This window comes from Salmo salar, chromosome 01 (assembly GCF_965601325.2).
Source record: "Salmo salar chromosome 01, fSalSal1, whole genome shotgun sequence".
Lineage (NCBI taxonomy): Eukaryota > Metazoa > Chordata > Actinopteri > Salmoniformes > Salmonidae > Salmo > Salmo salar.
The window spans coordinates 29,442,501-29,459,710 of NC_138291.1; the positions used below are offsets into that span (position 1 = coordinate 29,442,501).

At 41.6% G+C, this 17,210-nt stretch overlaps 1 protein-coding gene across 2 annotated transcripts in view; it reads left to right on the plus strand.

Annotated features, from left to right (window-relative positions):
• Positions 1-555: 555 nt before the first annotated feature.
• Positions 556-17,210, plus strand: part of kif26ab (kinesin family member 26Ab) — a 124,306-nt gene continuing 107,651 nt past the window's right edge. Inside the window, exons 1-2 of one of the 2 annotated variants that reach the window (XM_014186901.3) lie at positions 556-1,141; positions 5,364-5,603. In XM_014186901.3, coding sequence (XP_014042376.3) covers positions 1,007-1,141; positions 5,364-5,603 — 375 coding nt within the window. In that variant the 5' untranslated portion in view covers positions 556-1,006. Of the gene's footprint in view, positions 1,142-4,791; positions 5,053-5,363; positions 5,604-17,210 lie in introns of those variants that run through there. The other variant, XM_014186976.3, reaches the window with a different exon arrangement.

The following is a 17,210-nucleotide window of genomic DNA, read 5'->3' on the forward strand; positions in this document are numbered from 1 at the left end:
TAAAACAAGGTCCTCTGTGCACCCCAGATAAGATGTTTTATTAAGAGAACAGCCCTAATGTCCTCTCTTCAGCTTTCAAAGCACACAAAATATACATGATCTACTTTGAAATTCTAGTTAAAACGGCTCTGTATTTGAAAATGCTTTGAAAATAAGACATTATTGTCTTTCAAACATTTTTACATATTAACATTTGATCTGGAAGTGGAAGGCAGCTAAACCAACAGCCTACATATGTTAGCGTCGTAATGAATAGCCCCAAGTTACACACACACCTGAACGCAAGAGCTGACTCTGTGTGCACTGCACTGATCAACTCAGGGTTTTCCCTGCAAAATAGTTTCATTAAAAAAAACGAGAGGATCCAACTAAGTTAAATGGGCACAAGTTTAGTTTCATCAAAGATCTCAAACCGGCTCATTGCGAAGCTGTTGGATTACGCAGGTCTCTCGTGCGTGTTTGCGTTGATAAATTAATGTTGGAGCCTCTAGCAAGTCCGCAGTAAGCGCAGCAAACGACTGACTGACAGGGGAATTGCGCGACTGGGCGAGTGAGTGAGTGAGTGAACGAGAGAGGAGGAAAGAGTGAGAGAGGGTGTGGGACTGCAAAAGGTGGTCCTCCTTAGGCACATGTGATTTCGTTCCGAGACCTACGAGCTGAAAGACCAGGCATGCGAACAAGGATGGGTAAAAAAATGCTATACCTGTGGATATAAAGGTATCGATTACGGATGGATTGTATTGGTTTATTGTCTTGCTGGACTGCTGGCAATGCACGGGAAAGATATATTTGCGCACACGTCGCAATTGTTGGGCATTGAGTGGAGTGGTTATGGAGAGACAGTGAGCTCTCTCTGAGTCATTGTTGGATGTCCGAAATAGCTTTTGAATTGAAATCATGCGATCTTTTAGGGTCTATGAAAATATCTCCTGAAATGGAAATGAATATAAAAATATAGATGTCAATTCGGTAACCCGGGGTGTGGAATATTACGCACATTTCCCTCATGGCTTTACCAAACTCCTCGGGCTCCTCTGGACCTGACAAGCCCAACCCCAGTCTCATAGATCTGGGAACATTCTTCGTGGACTCTGATATCATATTTGGATTTACCAGTCATCTTCTGAGGAGAAAAGCAAAGGTGAGTGAGTGCACTCTAAATAACTGTAACATTCACAAACATTAAATGTAACCTAATACACACCCCAACTACCTGGAACATTATAATGATTATAAATAGGTAAATTGATAGACAAAGTTATCACTGGTTGGCTGTAACGCTACAAACCTGGATTTACAGGTAGCCTAAACTACAAAGTCTATTGTCTCGGACCCTGTACATATTAACATGACGGGCGCCAGGTATTTCAGGACCATGAACAGCTCCTCTGATTGTCCGATGCGTCTTATCAACCATGCCAACTTCGTTGCGTGATCGCTGGTTGGATTGCTCTTCTTCAAAATAATTTAAACAAACAGAAGAGAGTAACAGGGTGGATGGTGCTTTGTGGTCCAAAACAATCATTGCTTTATTAAGCAATTTGGCTTCTGTAAACGAGGTGCTCATTCTCTCCTGTTCAGAAATCACCAAGCAGTGATAGCCAAAAATTAAGACTCGAAATCAATGACCACAATGACAGACTTGAACGGCCATAATTTCAGATAAAAACACAATTTTCTTATTTATGACAACATATTCTGAGTCAATTTTGTATTTGCCTTTTTGGGTGAATAGCTTATGTTATGTTTAATGTGTAATTGCAAAATTAACGTTTGGCAGTATTACATTTACCTCATTCTGTTAACCCCATAAGGACGCCTATAATTTGCTACCAGTTGCGCTGTCAAGCGTAAACCCACTCAACCCAATCGACGACACAGACAGACAGACAGACAGACAGACAGACAGACAAAGGGTTGCAACTGGGTCATGTGAGGGTAGAAGGGATCCTCACAATGAAGAACGAAGCCTCTGTCGCTTACATCATCAACATGAAATATTTAAAGTTTTTTAATGAAATATTGAACATGGCCCTTATTTTGGGAAATCCATCCAGCAATCTGTGTATTTACCAAAGGATGGCGCCAAAGTAGCAAGAACGGGACGCATTGGCTGTAAAGCTCAGTAGCTGAGGCTATGTACTGTGCCCATTGACTTGTCTGTGAAGCAATGTCTAAAAATGTGTCTGCTTGTGTGAGAACAGGATACAGCCATTGACTACAATAATCTAGAATCACTATGAATATTTCAAATAATTATGTCATTAGGCTATAGAAATAACTCAGTCATTTCCCTACTATCATGCTATGTAGGATGAGGTCTGATACCAACAACGTCAGAGACAGTTTCTATCCACAAGCCATAAAACTGTTGAACACTTGAAGTGGACTGACCACCTGCACTTTTTCTCTGCACCTTTGTACACATGCACTCACTCACTCACTCACTCACTCACTCACTCACTCACTCACTCACTCACTCACTCACTCACTCACTCACTCACTCACTCACTCACTCACTCACTCACTCACTCACTCACTAATAAAAATAAATTTGCCAGAAAGTAGTGCACTGGGCCTTTACAACTCCTGTGTTAGCGGACCAATACAGCCGTCTGCAGCATGGGGAAAATGTTCTCTCACAAAAGTAATGCACTGGTCATTTACTACTCCTGTATTCAGGGCTGGTCCTGACCATTCCGAGAAAAAAATATTGCCCCCCTGCACAACTAGAGTAAGCAAAATGATGTTGAAAAGATGTCTAAAATATGTCATTTCCAGACGTTGAAATGGAATGGATTAATTTTATTATTTTTTTTTACTACTTTCACCTTTTTAGAACATTGACATGTTGATGGTGTCCCAGTATGCCAGTAGCCTACTGTGAAACTGCGAAACACTGTTACTGTCAAATTGGGACACTCTGCCATTTTAATGCAGAACAAATATTTTGGGGGTTATGAAATACATTTTTTTCTGAACAGAAATCCATTTTGTAAATAGGATCAAATGTTCAATTTCATTTTCCTCAAATCTGCTATCAGCTAGCTTGCTAGAAAAAGCTAGCATAGCTGCACTTTACGTAGAAATATATTACCTCACCAAAATTACAAATCCTTGCTAGCTATATTCATAACCATACAGGTATATGATGACTAAAACGGTTTATTTTGCTGTATTTGACTCTGGCGACAATAAAACAGTCATTGAAATTGTTGAGGGGTGAGGTCTTTTTGGTTTCATTCTACAAAATGTCCATTAGAGTGTAGTGTTGAGAATGTTGAGCTGATAGGCCTAGATGAAGTACACTTTATTTCATTTATAGGCTATAAAATAACATCTGGGCTACACCAAATAATTATAATCAACTATGATGATAATGATAATAATGTTCCACAAAAATACATAAAACATCTTTGAATACATTTCATTTGTATGAATAGTTTAAGTTTCTAGTTAAAATATTGAAATGACTCATATGCTCTCTAATGAAACTTCTTTACAATAAAGAATTGAGTGTCCCAATTTGTCAGTATTGACTGAAAAAAATTGTTCTCAGCACAATTTGTGTTTGAAGAAGAGTCACCCATCCTGGTTTTAACATTTATATATGTTTTATTTGGTATAGTGTAGTAGAGTTATTAAGCTATTTAGAATGGTATCATGTTGGGTTTTAAGACAATAGGATGATTATGTAAGGTGTTCTGGAAAACGAAAGTGTCCCACTTTACCAATACACACCACACCCTGTGTTAGATGACTTTTTTGACTGAACGTTGGTAGAGCGTGCAGCGATGATTCTCTCCACAGCACCCTGGAGAGGCGCTGGGAATGGAAACACAAAATATTTTGGTCCCCTGCATAAGCCAAAGTGGCCTCTTCTTATCACTGGGCGGCATCAGCACTCACCTAAAAACCCATATACCACTGGTTGAGAGAATTATGTGAGGTTTTATGTGTTGTTGGAGGTGGGTCTTGGTCAGTTTAGCTCAGAAAAGTCATCCCTCTTCAATCTGCTGCCATAGGCGGCCGCCTAATCCTGCCCAATTAGCGGGCCTGCCTGGCCTGCATTAGCGGACCGATGTTTCCCTCTGCAGGGTAGGAAAAAAAAATATCAACAAAAGAAGTGCACTGGGCATTTACTGCTCCTGTATTAGGGGACCGATACAGCCGTCTGCAGCGCAGAACGAAATGTAGCATTCATGCCACACACATCACAATTGCTGCTACTACCAGACTCTTATTTACAGTTTATTGCTTATGCTGCACAATTTAAACACTTGCACCCCAATTCCCCCTTTCTCTGATAGATGTCTAAATATTGAACTATAATTTGTGCCTTCCTGTATTATACTCATGCTAAAATGTTTATTATATTCTACTGAGCCATTTACTTTATGTTCATATATCTTATATTTTATTATTTATTATTGTTGTTCCATTCTTGAGAAGGAACCTGCAAGTAAGCATTTCGTTGGACGGTGTACTGTATTCCATGTGTATTCTGTACATACGACTAATACAACTTGAAACTACTGCAATGCATTGATAAAAGCAGCAATTACAATGGGCAAGTTCAGCTTTATAAATATCTAGCCTAATAACCTATAAACCTAATACAACGATCACACATTGAACTACCCTGTCTGATCCACGCACCTACGGTTTTTACGTGATTTACAATTGCAGTGTCAAATCATGCGCCAAAAAGTTTCCCAAAAGTTGTCTTGTGAACCCCACCCATTTAAAATAGTTGATTCCCGCCCACCGTGCGCAGTGAGGACCAAAACTTCACTTCACTCGTATTGTATTGTCATGGGACTGATCCAGTGCAGCACACAGCCATGGTTATTAGTCTACTCTACAGAAGTGGTAGCCAGCAGACGGTTTTGCTTTAGTCACAAGTGTGTAGGGACTGACACTTCAATTTACAACTACGCAGTTGAGTGTATGTGAGAACTACGTCTAGTAGGTATACCCAGACCTAGGAGAATGAACTCATTTTGGGGAAATGCAACTCATGGACGGGACCCTGACAACTGCAGGTTTACTGTAAGTGTTTTAAGCATGTAAGCATTGTACACATACAGTTAAAGTGATCAGTTCCGATTTACAATTACACCTGTCGCAGCACACCCGATTGTTTTGGATCGCATTTATCCGATCTCTGCAGATTGATAATGTCTACCTATTCATTTTGACATTCATGCAGTTTGTCAAGGTATTCAACAAACAACTCCAGACAAATAACGTTATGCTTCCACACCTGTGCTTGTGCGTCTACAAGTTTGAATCCATTGTATTTTCCTACATAGAAATCAATGAATCTATTTGAACTGACTTGCGTTTCTCTCCTGACGAAGGTGGAGGGTTGTCCCAGCGGAGAGTCGCCGTTCCCTCTTGATCTGAATACCAGGAAAATACTTCACTCATCAGAGTATGCAAGGTGTAACAGCCGACCACCACCCGAGGGCGCTGGGTCGGTGACTGTCTCCGAGTCGGAGAGAAGGGACGGCAAAGGAAGCTTTTGCCAACAGTGTCAAATGAATGTGACTGAGCTGAAGAGGCAAGCGCTGGCCTTGGCAGACCCAAGTTCACTAAAGGTTTGTGAATACATGTTTAACTTTACTTTGAGTCTTATTAAGTGTTGGTTGTATTTGACCAGTAATGCAATGTAATACTTTTCATAAATTTTACACCAAGGCTACCTACAGTTGATCAACCTGAATTGCCACCACCATGACTCTGCTGATCTGTGCTCTTGGTTGATTTGTGTGAATATTGCAATGACATGGAAATAACGTATTTTCTCCTCCCCCCTCTTGAAATGAGTCCAGTGAGGTGGGTCTTACGTTTATTATGAGGCATGTGGTAATGGGAGATCGGTGTGTGTTTGTTCACCTCATGCTCTGTTGGCGTAACAGGGACAGGCTGCCTTGGTTCCACTCATTTACTGCAGGTGATATAGGGGCACAGATGGCATGCTCAGAATAAAGCGTGCTGCCACCCTCCTCCCAGTGTAGTTAGCTGTAGGGATGCAGTGTGATTCTGCAGGTTTCTGACAAAGTCATGAGTCATGACCCATGCCCCAGCTTTGCCTTGTGGTCCATCACTGATGGGCACCGCTCTGATGGTTTTACGTTTGTACCCACTGCCAATGTGCCTATGAGATAGTCCAGTGCAATGGGTACACAACGGCAGGGTGAGACATGGCTGTAAGACTTGTGAGCTCTGTATTTCCAGCATGTAGTAGCTGTGGCTAGGGCTGTGGTGATTGTCAAGGAAATAGCTGTTGGTTTCACGATAACTGACCGTTAATTAATATAAACACATATAGCATCTCCTGCCTTCCACACATAGCCTACAAGCCATTTAAAAAAGTTGAATAAATCTATGTAATATAACCTACACCTTCACAATAAATCTATTATTTATTTTAAACAGGTCTAAAGAAGCATGCAATGAAGAAATAGGTACTCCTATATGCTTAATTTAGAGTTGTTAATATAACTTTAGTTGTTCTACAAACATTGGGCTATATGTTTAGATGTTTAATACATTGTAAGGCTGCATGATGAGACTAATGATGATTTGAAAGAAGTCCCTTGAAAGGCACGATCTCTGCTTTGTTTTTGTGCAGGATGTACACACTCCAATAGTCTCTCATTCACAATTTGACAAGCACTTGATAATGCCGCACATTTCACGGAGGCATCCCCTTGTTGGCCGTAATGCATCCTAAAATAATTCATGCCTTTTGCGGCCGGGAGTGCTGCATTGTGCCCTTCTCCCTGAGTGTGCTGCGCAATCCGAAGCGTCTCTCACACTTTCATGGCTCTCTGTCACGTGATCGGGTTTTCTCACAGGCTACAAGTCAGACACATCAAATCAACGTTTATTTGTCACGTGCGCCGAAGAGAGAAATGCTTACTTACAGGCCCTAACCAACTGTGCGATTTTTTTTTTTTTTTTTAAGTAAAAAATATGAATTAGGTGAACAATAGATAAGTAAAGAAATAAAAACAACAGTAAAAAACAGTGAAAAATAACAGTATAGGCTATATACAGGCACCGTGCAACTGCGTGCGTCTTTATCAAATTCCGAGGTGCATATTGAAGATATTGGAAGAACTGTCTACATTTACTTTTCGTCAGCCAACAAGATGATTAGGCCTAACAAACAGCAAAAGCACTAGCCTATGTCAATCTGCTATCCCCATAGTACAAAAGTCGACCTATTCTATTCTGTGCGATAAATAAATATTGCAAACATAGTCTGGGACATTGTGGGATGAGAAAGATCCCAAATGAATACAACAACTAGCATCAAAACATTTTTTTTTTAATGAAATGTGGCTGACGCAACAGATCAGAATGTTTACCTTAAAATGTTGATAAACTATTAGGATATTTCTTAACATTGTAAGTGCAGCATTGCACACATGGTAGTAGGCTATAAGCGCAAATGTTCCATTAGCGGAAAACACCATTATCAAAAGTGAAGGCAAATGCAATTATGCATGTAATGCTTTTATTATAAAGGTGCATTTTTATGGTGTAAATTATCTTCCCCAAACTTGAAACTCAGGTGCTGCTTATATATGCCAGTTAGGCTCTACACCCCTTGTAAAACAGATTAATGTGCTTAATTTTAAGAAATAATTTGGCCATGGGACATGCTTAACACCCCAGCTGTCCTACAATCTAAGCTAGATGCCCTCAATCTCACACAAATCATCAAGGAACCTACCAGGTACAACCCAAAATCTGTAACCATGGGCACCCTCTTAGATATCATCCTGAACAACCTGCCCTCTAAATACACCTCTGCTTTCTTCAACCAGGATCTCAGTGATCACTGCCTCATTGACTGCCCTTGACCAGCACAAAAACATCCTGTGGCATTCTGCATTAGCATCGAATAACCCCTGCGATATGCAACTTTTCATGGAAGTCAGGAACCAATATACTCAGTCAGTTAGGAAAGATAAGGCTAGCTTTTTGAAACAGAAATTTGCTTCCTGTAGCACTAATTCCAAAAAGTTTTGGGACACTGTAAAGTCCATGGAGAATAAGAGCACCTCCTCCCAGCTGCCCACTGTACTGAGGATAGGAAACACTGTCACCACCGATAAATCTAAGATAATCGACTCCAATTATAATGTCCCAGTCTTCCTGTGAAGTCTTTTATTTCTCTGCTCACGGCCACACGGTGTTCATGGATGTGAAAACTCAGCGTCTGAGACCAAAAGGTCTTTGGAAGTGGCTCATTGTTTTGCTAAACAATGCTTATCTCTTTATTATGTTGTCGGGGAGAGGGGTGGGGGGGGGGGGGGGGGGGTGGCAAGGAGGGAGAAAATAAGCAAGTGGCAGAGTCTGAGGAGGAAGTTAAGTCCCAATTGACCTTTGCCATGCATTGAAAGTGTTCCTGTATGGCTCGCCCCACAGTTCCCACTGCTGTTAAATATAGGCCCTCAGACTTATTGTTGTTGTCGCTTCTGCGTGAGTTTGCCCCAGGGTTTCTTCTCCTTTGTTGTCGTGTTGGAGGGACGGTCTCATGTTTAGCTTGGATTACAAACCCTACAGCCTTCTCTGAATCCCCTCAACACCTAATTTCTTATGGGAACAGGGAGATACGGGACGGGGAAAAACCTTTTGGAGGAATTGAACTTCTGTATGTGTGGTCTAGTCTCTATGTGGGGTGGCCTAAATCATATCAGATCTCTATATATTGAAGCACTAGGTAAGTCCTCCCTCCCCCAACAGACATACACTATCCCACCTGCCAGTCCTTCTCCATGGGAACTGAGTCCTCCTCTCTCAGTTACCTGTGTGGTCCTCTCCAGGTGTGGAGGGGTTGGCGGGTGGGATGGGGGCTGCCCCTTCCTTCTCCTATTATGCACATGTTGATGGCTAAATTGGGCCCTAATTCTAAGGTGGTAAACAGTCAAGGCATGGTGCTCTTATTGTGCTTGCCTCATGGTATCAATTTCTCCAGCTGCAGGAGAAAGGGCTCCATTGTCCTGTTGGGCCTGTGCTGCCCACCTGGAGGCTCTGGACTGGATGTGGTGGTGGATGGATGGCTTTCACAGATTTCCTTTGGTGGAAAAGGGCCAGGTGATGTGTGGTGGAAAGATTGCTGTGCTAGGTTGTTGGTGCTCCTGGCATCAAAGCTACAGAGTTCTGCTGTACCTATCATGTGAGAGCGGAGGCTGTTTATGTGAGGGCTTTCCCCCTTCCTTGCCCTATCCTCCTCCAGTCCCGTTTTTGTGATGAGGAAGTCAGCCTGCCCCGACTTCCAGTAGACTAATAGTTTGAGTACAGTAGCGGTAACAACCAACAGATACATTCAAGGAAGACAGTTTGGGATGAATGAGTGTGATATGCTGAATCCCTAGGCAGGGACTGGCTTGGGAGACTTCACTAGGAAATACAAAGACACTGAACTGCCTCAGAGGTGGCTTTTCTGTTATCCTGTTTATCTTTCAAAGAACTCTCTCAGGTCAGTCTAACGTTGTTATGACTCATTGGGGAACTTGAAGAGCTCCTGTTCTCACTAGTGTCTCTATGCTCTGGGCCACTGGCTCAGTGTCAACCTGAAGGAGCTCAGAGTAGCAGCAGCCAGAATACACTACAGCTGGGCTGGGAGGGAGACGGCTGCTGCAGTGCTGTGAGGTGTTGTCGAGGGAAACGCAGGGTCAGCATTAGAACAATGAAGGTGACAGATTATTTTCTTTATGGTCTGCTGCAGCTTGCACAACCAGTGACAGCAATTAGTATTATTTCACTCTCGCCGACTTTAAGTACCTGCCTCATTTTCAGAGGAGCAGTTCCTGTGTCGCCATGTCTTTTGTTTTAATATTTATAGCTGGCATGTGCTTTGTCTGACATCACCCATTCCACTTCACCTCACTTAATGCAGCCAATCACGTAATACCTACTCATCTTAATACAATATGTCAAGTCTCAACTTAGAGTAACTCTAAAGCTTATCTTTGTCATGATGGAGTTTTGTCCTTGAGGTAAGACCCTGCTCTTAAGTAAAATACAGTGACTTGGACACACATTAACCAGACATTGTTAGACAGAAGAGCATTGCAGCAGCCTGGGGAGAATGGGCTTTACTTAAGAGGCAGCATTAGTGGAGACACTGAGGTTCTGCAGAATTTATTCTCACCCCCAATCAAAGGCATTCACCTGGTTAATGTACAGTATTTGATTCATATCATAAAAAATTAACAAGAAACTTCAAAGGTAAATGGCAGACAGTCTGGATGACTACAGCAGACATTACACACTATATTTCATGTGGCTGGACATGAAGGCAAGGTAAGGTATAATAGGGGGAAAGATGGTCACTTAAAGGCTAACCTCAGGTTCAAAGCACTAATTACCCCTCTCCCGTAATCAGAGGATCTGTCAACATTCAACATGCCTATAGAAAGACCATACCTGTACACCTGGCTCAGATCCACCCGCACTTAATGAACAATACCCCCCTCCTACACTCCTTCAGATGGTTTCTGCCCTGAAAGGGTTACTCAATATTTTGGCCGTGCCATGTGATGGATTGGGAGGAGGAAGGTTTGTTTTGTCTGCACTGTCAGCCATCTCATGAAAAGTTAAGGAGCTGTCAGTGACAACAATGGGCCATTGGGTTTCTAAAGGCCCTAAAGCCCGGCGGTATTGTGACCCAGAAGGGCTTTAATTCCTCAGCCATGGCCAGGCAGCAGCATCTGAAGCCCCTGGTCTAGACATGCTGACAGTTACTTGATATGGTGGTTGAAATGAGTATCCTCCCTCCCTTTCTCTATCACCCAAACCTTGAAAGAGAAAAAAGCGCTCAGGGAAGGAAAACCATTGTTTGTTAGGTTTACAAGCTGGTGTATCGACACCCTGCTTTCAAAGCATGCATCCCTGAAGCTCCTTGTCAAGCAAAGTTTATAGTTGATGAAACACACTGTACAAAGAATGTCCTTTAGAAACGTTCCTTCATGTTTTCCTTCTACTTTCTTTGTATTCTGTGTTCAATGTAAGCGCATTGTAAGTTGACCAATATATTCATTGGTTGAAATGTTTTGGTTCCAGTCGCTTCCATTGTGTATGTTTAGAAATGTGTCTTTGTGCGTGCGTGCGTGCGTGTGTGTGTGTGTGTGTGTGTGTGTGTGTGTGTGTGTACTGTATGTCTTTGTTTTTCATACAGCCAGTGCCAGTGCCAGGGCCAGTGTGAGTTTATGCAGGGTTGTTCTGATGGCTAGAAGAGATAAGTAGGTATTGTGTTATGACTGCAGCAAGGGTACAGGTCATGGGTTTGTAGACTTGGATTAATCTGAACAGTTGGAGGTAGAGGTCATTGGCAGGTAGACCTCACCTCTCTCTTAACCTCTGACCTCTGCCCTCTGACCAAAGGGAAAGCAGGTTTACTGCCCCAGGGCAGTGTCTGTAGCTATGTGGTGGAATGGAGCGGGCATTGTGGAGGTGGTGAATGAAGTGTTTTATTGATGTTTGCAGACAATGACTGAACAGGCCTGCTATTTGCTCACAAGCTGATAATGAATAACTACATTGATATGTGTAAGAGCAGACGATGAACAGGTAGGCCTAGTTTGTCGACAGTATGTATTTATATATAGACACGATAGAACTCTAATCTTGTGCTACATGTCCTTTAAGGAGAGTGGACTCCACCATTCTGCACTGAGGCCCTCTGGCCACTAGGGACTTGTGTGCTGCACTGGGCCTGTTTCCCAAAAGCATCTTATGGCTAAGTTCATTTTTAGAACCTTCGTAGGAGCATCGTTAAATCTCAGAGATGTTTCCTAAAACCATTGTTATTAACGTTGCACTTGAAAACGCTCATAATCTAATGCTTGCCTCAGACCACTCGTAGAACAGCATTTTTAGATTTAGATTTTAGATGCATTTTTGCCCTCCCGTGTCACTTTATACACAGAAGGTCCACTAAACATATTTTATCCATGGTTTATCCATATCTCTATGACCGCTGATGACTTCCCAACAAAGTTGACTACAAATACCAAGTCGCCAATGTTTTTGCAATTGATACAAACAAACATAAAAACTGAGATGCCTGCATTAAAATATAAACAATAAGCTATAGGCCTATTTCAATCATATTGAAATTAATTTCATGTTCAGTCAATTGAGATCTATTTTGCTACTTGTAAGCTACTGTCTGTCATTTGTCACAATATATTTAATGATGTGTAGCCTACAGTGGCGATTTTAGCATGGAAATCTTGGCGCTAAAAAACTAAACAATATATTAATTGCACTATAACGGTGACAAACGGTGCCCACAAACTGTTTGGGCCTACATAAAGTCCCAACATCTTACCACTGCTACAATGTTAAATAAAAAAATGAAATAAATACACCTGGCTATCAGCGGAGCCTTGACTCGCAGCAAAACAGTTCATTCAGCCTCATTTACTGCCTTTTAAAAAAAAACATAGCTGGTATGGCTGACTTGCTTAAACAAATGTGGTTTCTACTGACAATTGAGATGTACAAACTATGGCATAAGGGGACGACAAGCGGATAAGAGGCAATCCGTAATTTTAATTAAGACATTAATGAGCGAGCTAGGATGGACGTAGTGAATATAACTATTTGTTTAGCACTTTTGAAATGTACAGCAACAGAATTCAGAACATGGGCAGTTCTTACAGTGTTCTCCCTGTACACCAAGTCAGAACCGTAGGATAAATAAAGTGGGGAATATAAGCAAACAATGAAAGCTCTTACAATATTCAATGATTACATTTCTCTTAAACAGGTTATAGGCTACATGTACACCACCAAGTTAGAACAGTAGAATGGACCAAATTATTAGGGTGAGGCACATGGGCTACTAACATCTTACTACACAACATGCACTTAGTATTACTTTCTTAGCTACGGTATACATATCTCGCAAGCATATCATTTATGCAGCAGCATACAAGCCATTTTTGGACTCACCTTGTTGGGCTGTGGTCACTTGAACAGGAAGGTGGCGCGGCGGTCTTTCGTGGGCAAATTTTGTCATCAAAGTCTGGCATTTTCTGGATTTATGGTGCTTTCAAAACAACTGGGAACTCTAAAAAAAACAAGGCCAAATCATGATGACCACATTGATCTTCAGGTTGTAGCTCTAGAAAGAGGCCAGATTTACAATTCCAAGCTGGATGACCGTTCAAAACGTATTTTCCCAGTCGGAGCTCATTTATTCCTGACTTCCCAGTTGTCTTGAAGTCGCTGAAGTCAAGTTTTGAGCACGGCACAAATCATGCTTCATTGACAGCATGGCCAATGTTGAATGTTTATCATTTTAAACTTGGAAAAGAGCCCTTTAATCCCAGATTTGGGACCACACAGCCACTCCACTGAATAGCAAGCTAGTGAATACTTTGCAATGCTTGCAGTTAGCCACTGTCACTGATTCCTTCCAAACCACTCATTGTTGAATTTGCGATTTCCAACTTGTTATGTAATGTTTATGTCCAATGGCCGATGAGCACCGATACATTTTATCTATAATTTCTCTTCATTATTTCTCTTCATATGATAAGGATTAAAAAGGATTTGTCAGTAGATTGTTGACTTAATTCATGATGATTACTGCTAGCTAATATTTTGAAAGTATGATGTTGACATGATTAGTCCAATCAAAGCTAATGTGATTTGACTTCATTTCATCTGTGGCCAATGACCTTGAGCCTTCTTGGATGGGCACTTCTAATGTAACTCTATGGCAGCACCCAAAGGGCTAGAATTTTCTAGCTCTACCCTTAGACTTGGCAGTGACGTAGTGTCCCCATGAGTGACAGAACACTGAGCCAATCACGGCGCAACGCTCCGCATTTTCTGCTGGCTTGCCCCACCACCACAGAAAGCACTGAGCTAGGCTGAAACACCTGCATTTTGTAGCTGCCTTACTCAAGAAAACAAAAAAGAGACCATGTTTGTATGCGGCTTTATGAACTCAATGATATATCCTTTTTTTTTTACATTGTTTGCAAACTGATATGTGACACGTATTAATGCTAAAATTACATGTAAAACAGGCAAGCCCAACATTTATTTTTAATTATTATTATTATTATTACTTTTTGCTAAAAATGTGTGGCTCAATAAAGCCCCACCTGCCCTGTATGACAGGTCACCACTGGTAGCCTAACATGTGCGCAATGATCTGTTATTTAGTACATTTGTATTGGGTAAGCATTAGAATAATCTCCCTCAATATTTACAGCCGTAGGTGGTAATATCTTTCTATGAGCTGATCCTTCGTCAGTATTGTCAAGTAATTATAATGTTAAGGAAAGATTTGAATGGAGAAAGCTGATCCGAGTGCAGCGCTCCCTTTTTCTTTTGATCCTATCATAATTGACATATGTTCAAACGATGCACTTCCTGACCGTTCTCTCTGCGTAGTGTTTTGGGAAAAGCATATTACATCTTCGGTCGTTGTAGGAAAGATGCATCGTTAAATACTTCTAAGCCTAAGTTCCATCGCAATCAGGAAACCGGGCACTGGTCAAATAAAAGCCATAGTACCCATGTACAGGTGTGTGAGATTGCTTGGTCAATGGTTGACTTGAGAATGTGCATGTAATGTATTTGTAACATTGTCATGCAATTTCTCACCTTCATGGATTTCTTTCAGCTGAAGATGTTAAAAACGGTTTAAAAGGGTTACTTTGATTTCAGCCAAGTAATTGTCACACATTCTTTTCTGAAGTAAGGTGAAAATGAAATTACTTAACCGTGCTATATCTGTTTGTATGTCCTTGTATTTGCTTATCCATCTGTTTATGTCTGTGCTAATGTTTATTTATCATTTGTGTATGCGTGTGCCTGTATGTCCAGGCTAGGTACAAACTTTCAGTATTTGCATCACCACCTTTTTAGCCCTGGGTGACATTTCAGAGCTTATAAAACCTTAATTCACTTCTCATCTGCCTCTTCCATGTTGACTTGACAGGGTCAGGGTCAGTGCTCACCATGCATCCAAACCAAGAAAGTGAAGTATCTGAAGAGATTGAAGTCATGAGTGGTGTTTTCAAAACTTTTGGGATTTTTGGGGGGCTTTGCATAATTCATGTGTGTATACACTGAGTGTACAAAACATTAGGAATGCCTGCTCTTTCCATGAAACAGACTGACCAGGTGAATCCAGGTGAAAGCTATGATCTCTTATTGATGCCACTTGTTAAATCCACTTGAATCAGTGTAGATGAAGGGGAGGAGAGAGGTCAACGATGGACATAAAACAGTTGAAACAGTTGAGGCATGGATTGTGTATGTGTGTTATTCAGAGGGTGAATGGGCAAGACAAAATATTTAAGTCCCTTTGAACGGGCTATCGTATTAGGTGCCAAGCGCACCGGTTTGAGTGTGTATCTATAATGGTCCACCACCCAAAGGACATCCAGCCAACTTGACACAACTGTGGGAAACATTAGAGTCCATGCCCCAATGAAGTGAGGATGTTCAGAGGTAGAGGAGTGCAACTCAATTTTAGGCATTCTTAATGTTTTGTACACTGTGTATATACAGTATGTGTGAAATGGAGAGAGAGATGGAGTTGTAGAAAGAGAGCGATAGAGAGAGAGAGGGGTCAGACTGAGTGAGCCTGTCTACCTGGCTGGCTGCTGTTTCTCTGGCTTGTCTTGGGGGTTACCTCTACCTTTGTTGTTTAACACCTGCTTCATTTTTCAATCATACCTGTAGATCTATTCATGAAGTCGGACTTTGTATAACAGTGGGGGTACACAAACTGTCTGGGGGTCCTACTCCTGAACATGTTTGCATCTTTAAAACCATTTTCCTGCAATTCTATGTTGTTTTTCAACAGGGGTTCCATGTTTACTTGACAGAACACAACCTTTTTTCTTAGGTTTTTGCCATAATAAGCTACATTGAAAAAGTAGACTAGATTTAGTTTTTGGCACAATACATTTAATTGAAAGAGTAGACTAGACTAGTTTCTAGACTAGACTTCCCTCAAAGTCCCACCCACAGTGATTGATTGACAGGTCTGAAACCCTACCAACTCTGTGACTCAAACATCCTGCCCCCTCCCCTGACAATCCCACCCACGGTGATTGATTGACAGGCCAAACTGTTAAAGGGATAGTTGACCCAAATTACAAAATGACAACTTGGTTTCCTTTAGTATCCACAGCAGCAGAGCCAATGAAATACATAATTTGAAGAACAGAAATCATTGTGTCAATCCAATACAAAACTGTAAATAGATTGTGGGATGTCATAAAACCTGAGCTGAAAGGTAAATACAGAGCATGACCACATTCAAGAAAAAAGTAGGCTCATACATTATTTTGTTCATTATATGAGCTATGGATCCTCAGGAGTTTGTTGGTTTGGTTGTAACCGGTCTGGGATGGGGGTGAAGGTGTAGGCGTAAGGTCCCACCCTGCAGAGCCTGCTGAGGGAGAGCCCTGCCTGGGGAGAGAGGGAGTAGACTGCGGGCTGGGCTGTCTCCTCCTCCATGCCCACCCTGAGGCTGGCTAGGCTGTGCTGCTGTGCTTTATGGCATGTGTGCAGTGTTAAACTGCAGAGCAATAATCTGATGTCAACCAGTGTAGAGAACACAGGCATCAATCAAAGCCCTGCTGTGTCTGTGTGGCTCAGTCAGCAGTACAGAGCTGGAGCAGAGGACAATCTCATCACACTCTACCTCTGCATTCAGAGACTCTTTTGTTTTCCTCTTGCTTTGCTATTTTCTTTACCTGGTCACCTCATTAGTACCTCATTGCTGTACTGTGTGGTTTTTGTATTTATTTACATTTTATTTAACCTTAATTTAACCATTTGATTGTTTATTTTGCTGGATGGGTGTCTGCACAACAGATGACCACAATTGTGACCGACCGGCTCGATCATACGTAGAAAAATGTGAAATTGTGTTTTTTACATAGGATTAAAGTAGAGACTCAGAGCTAGAAAATGGTGTATCATACACTACAGTCGAGGAACAATGGGAAAGTAATAATGCTTTGAAAGTTGATAAACTTGTAACCCCACTTTTGAGAAAATGGCCCTCGAATGTTTTAGTACATGTACTGGAGAGTTCTTCTTTGTCTACACCCATTCAGCATCGTTCACACCCATCTCTTTAAGGATTCACATGTGAAGCCATGTGCTAAACAGAGTCGGTATGGTAGTGTACTAAACAACCA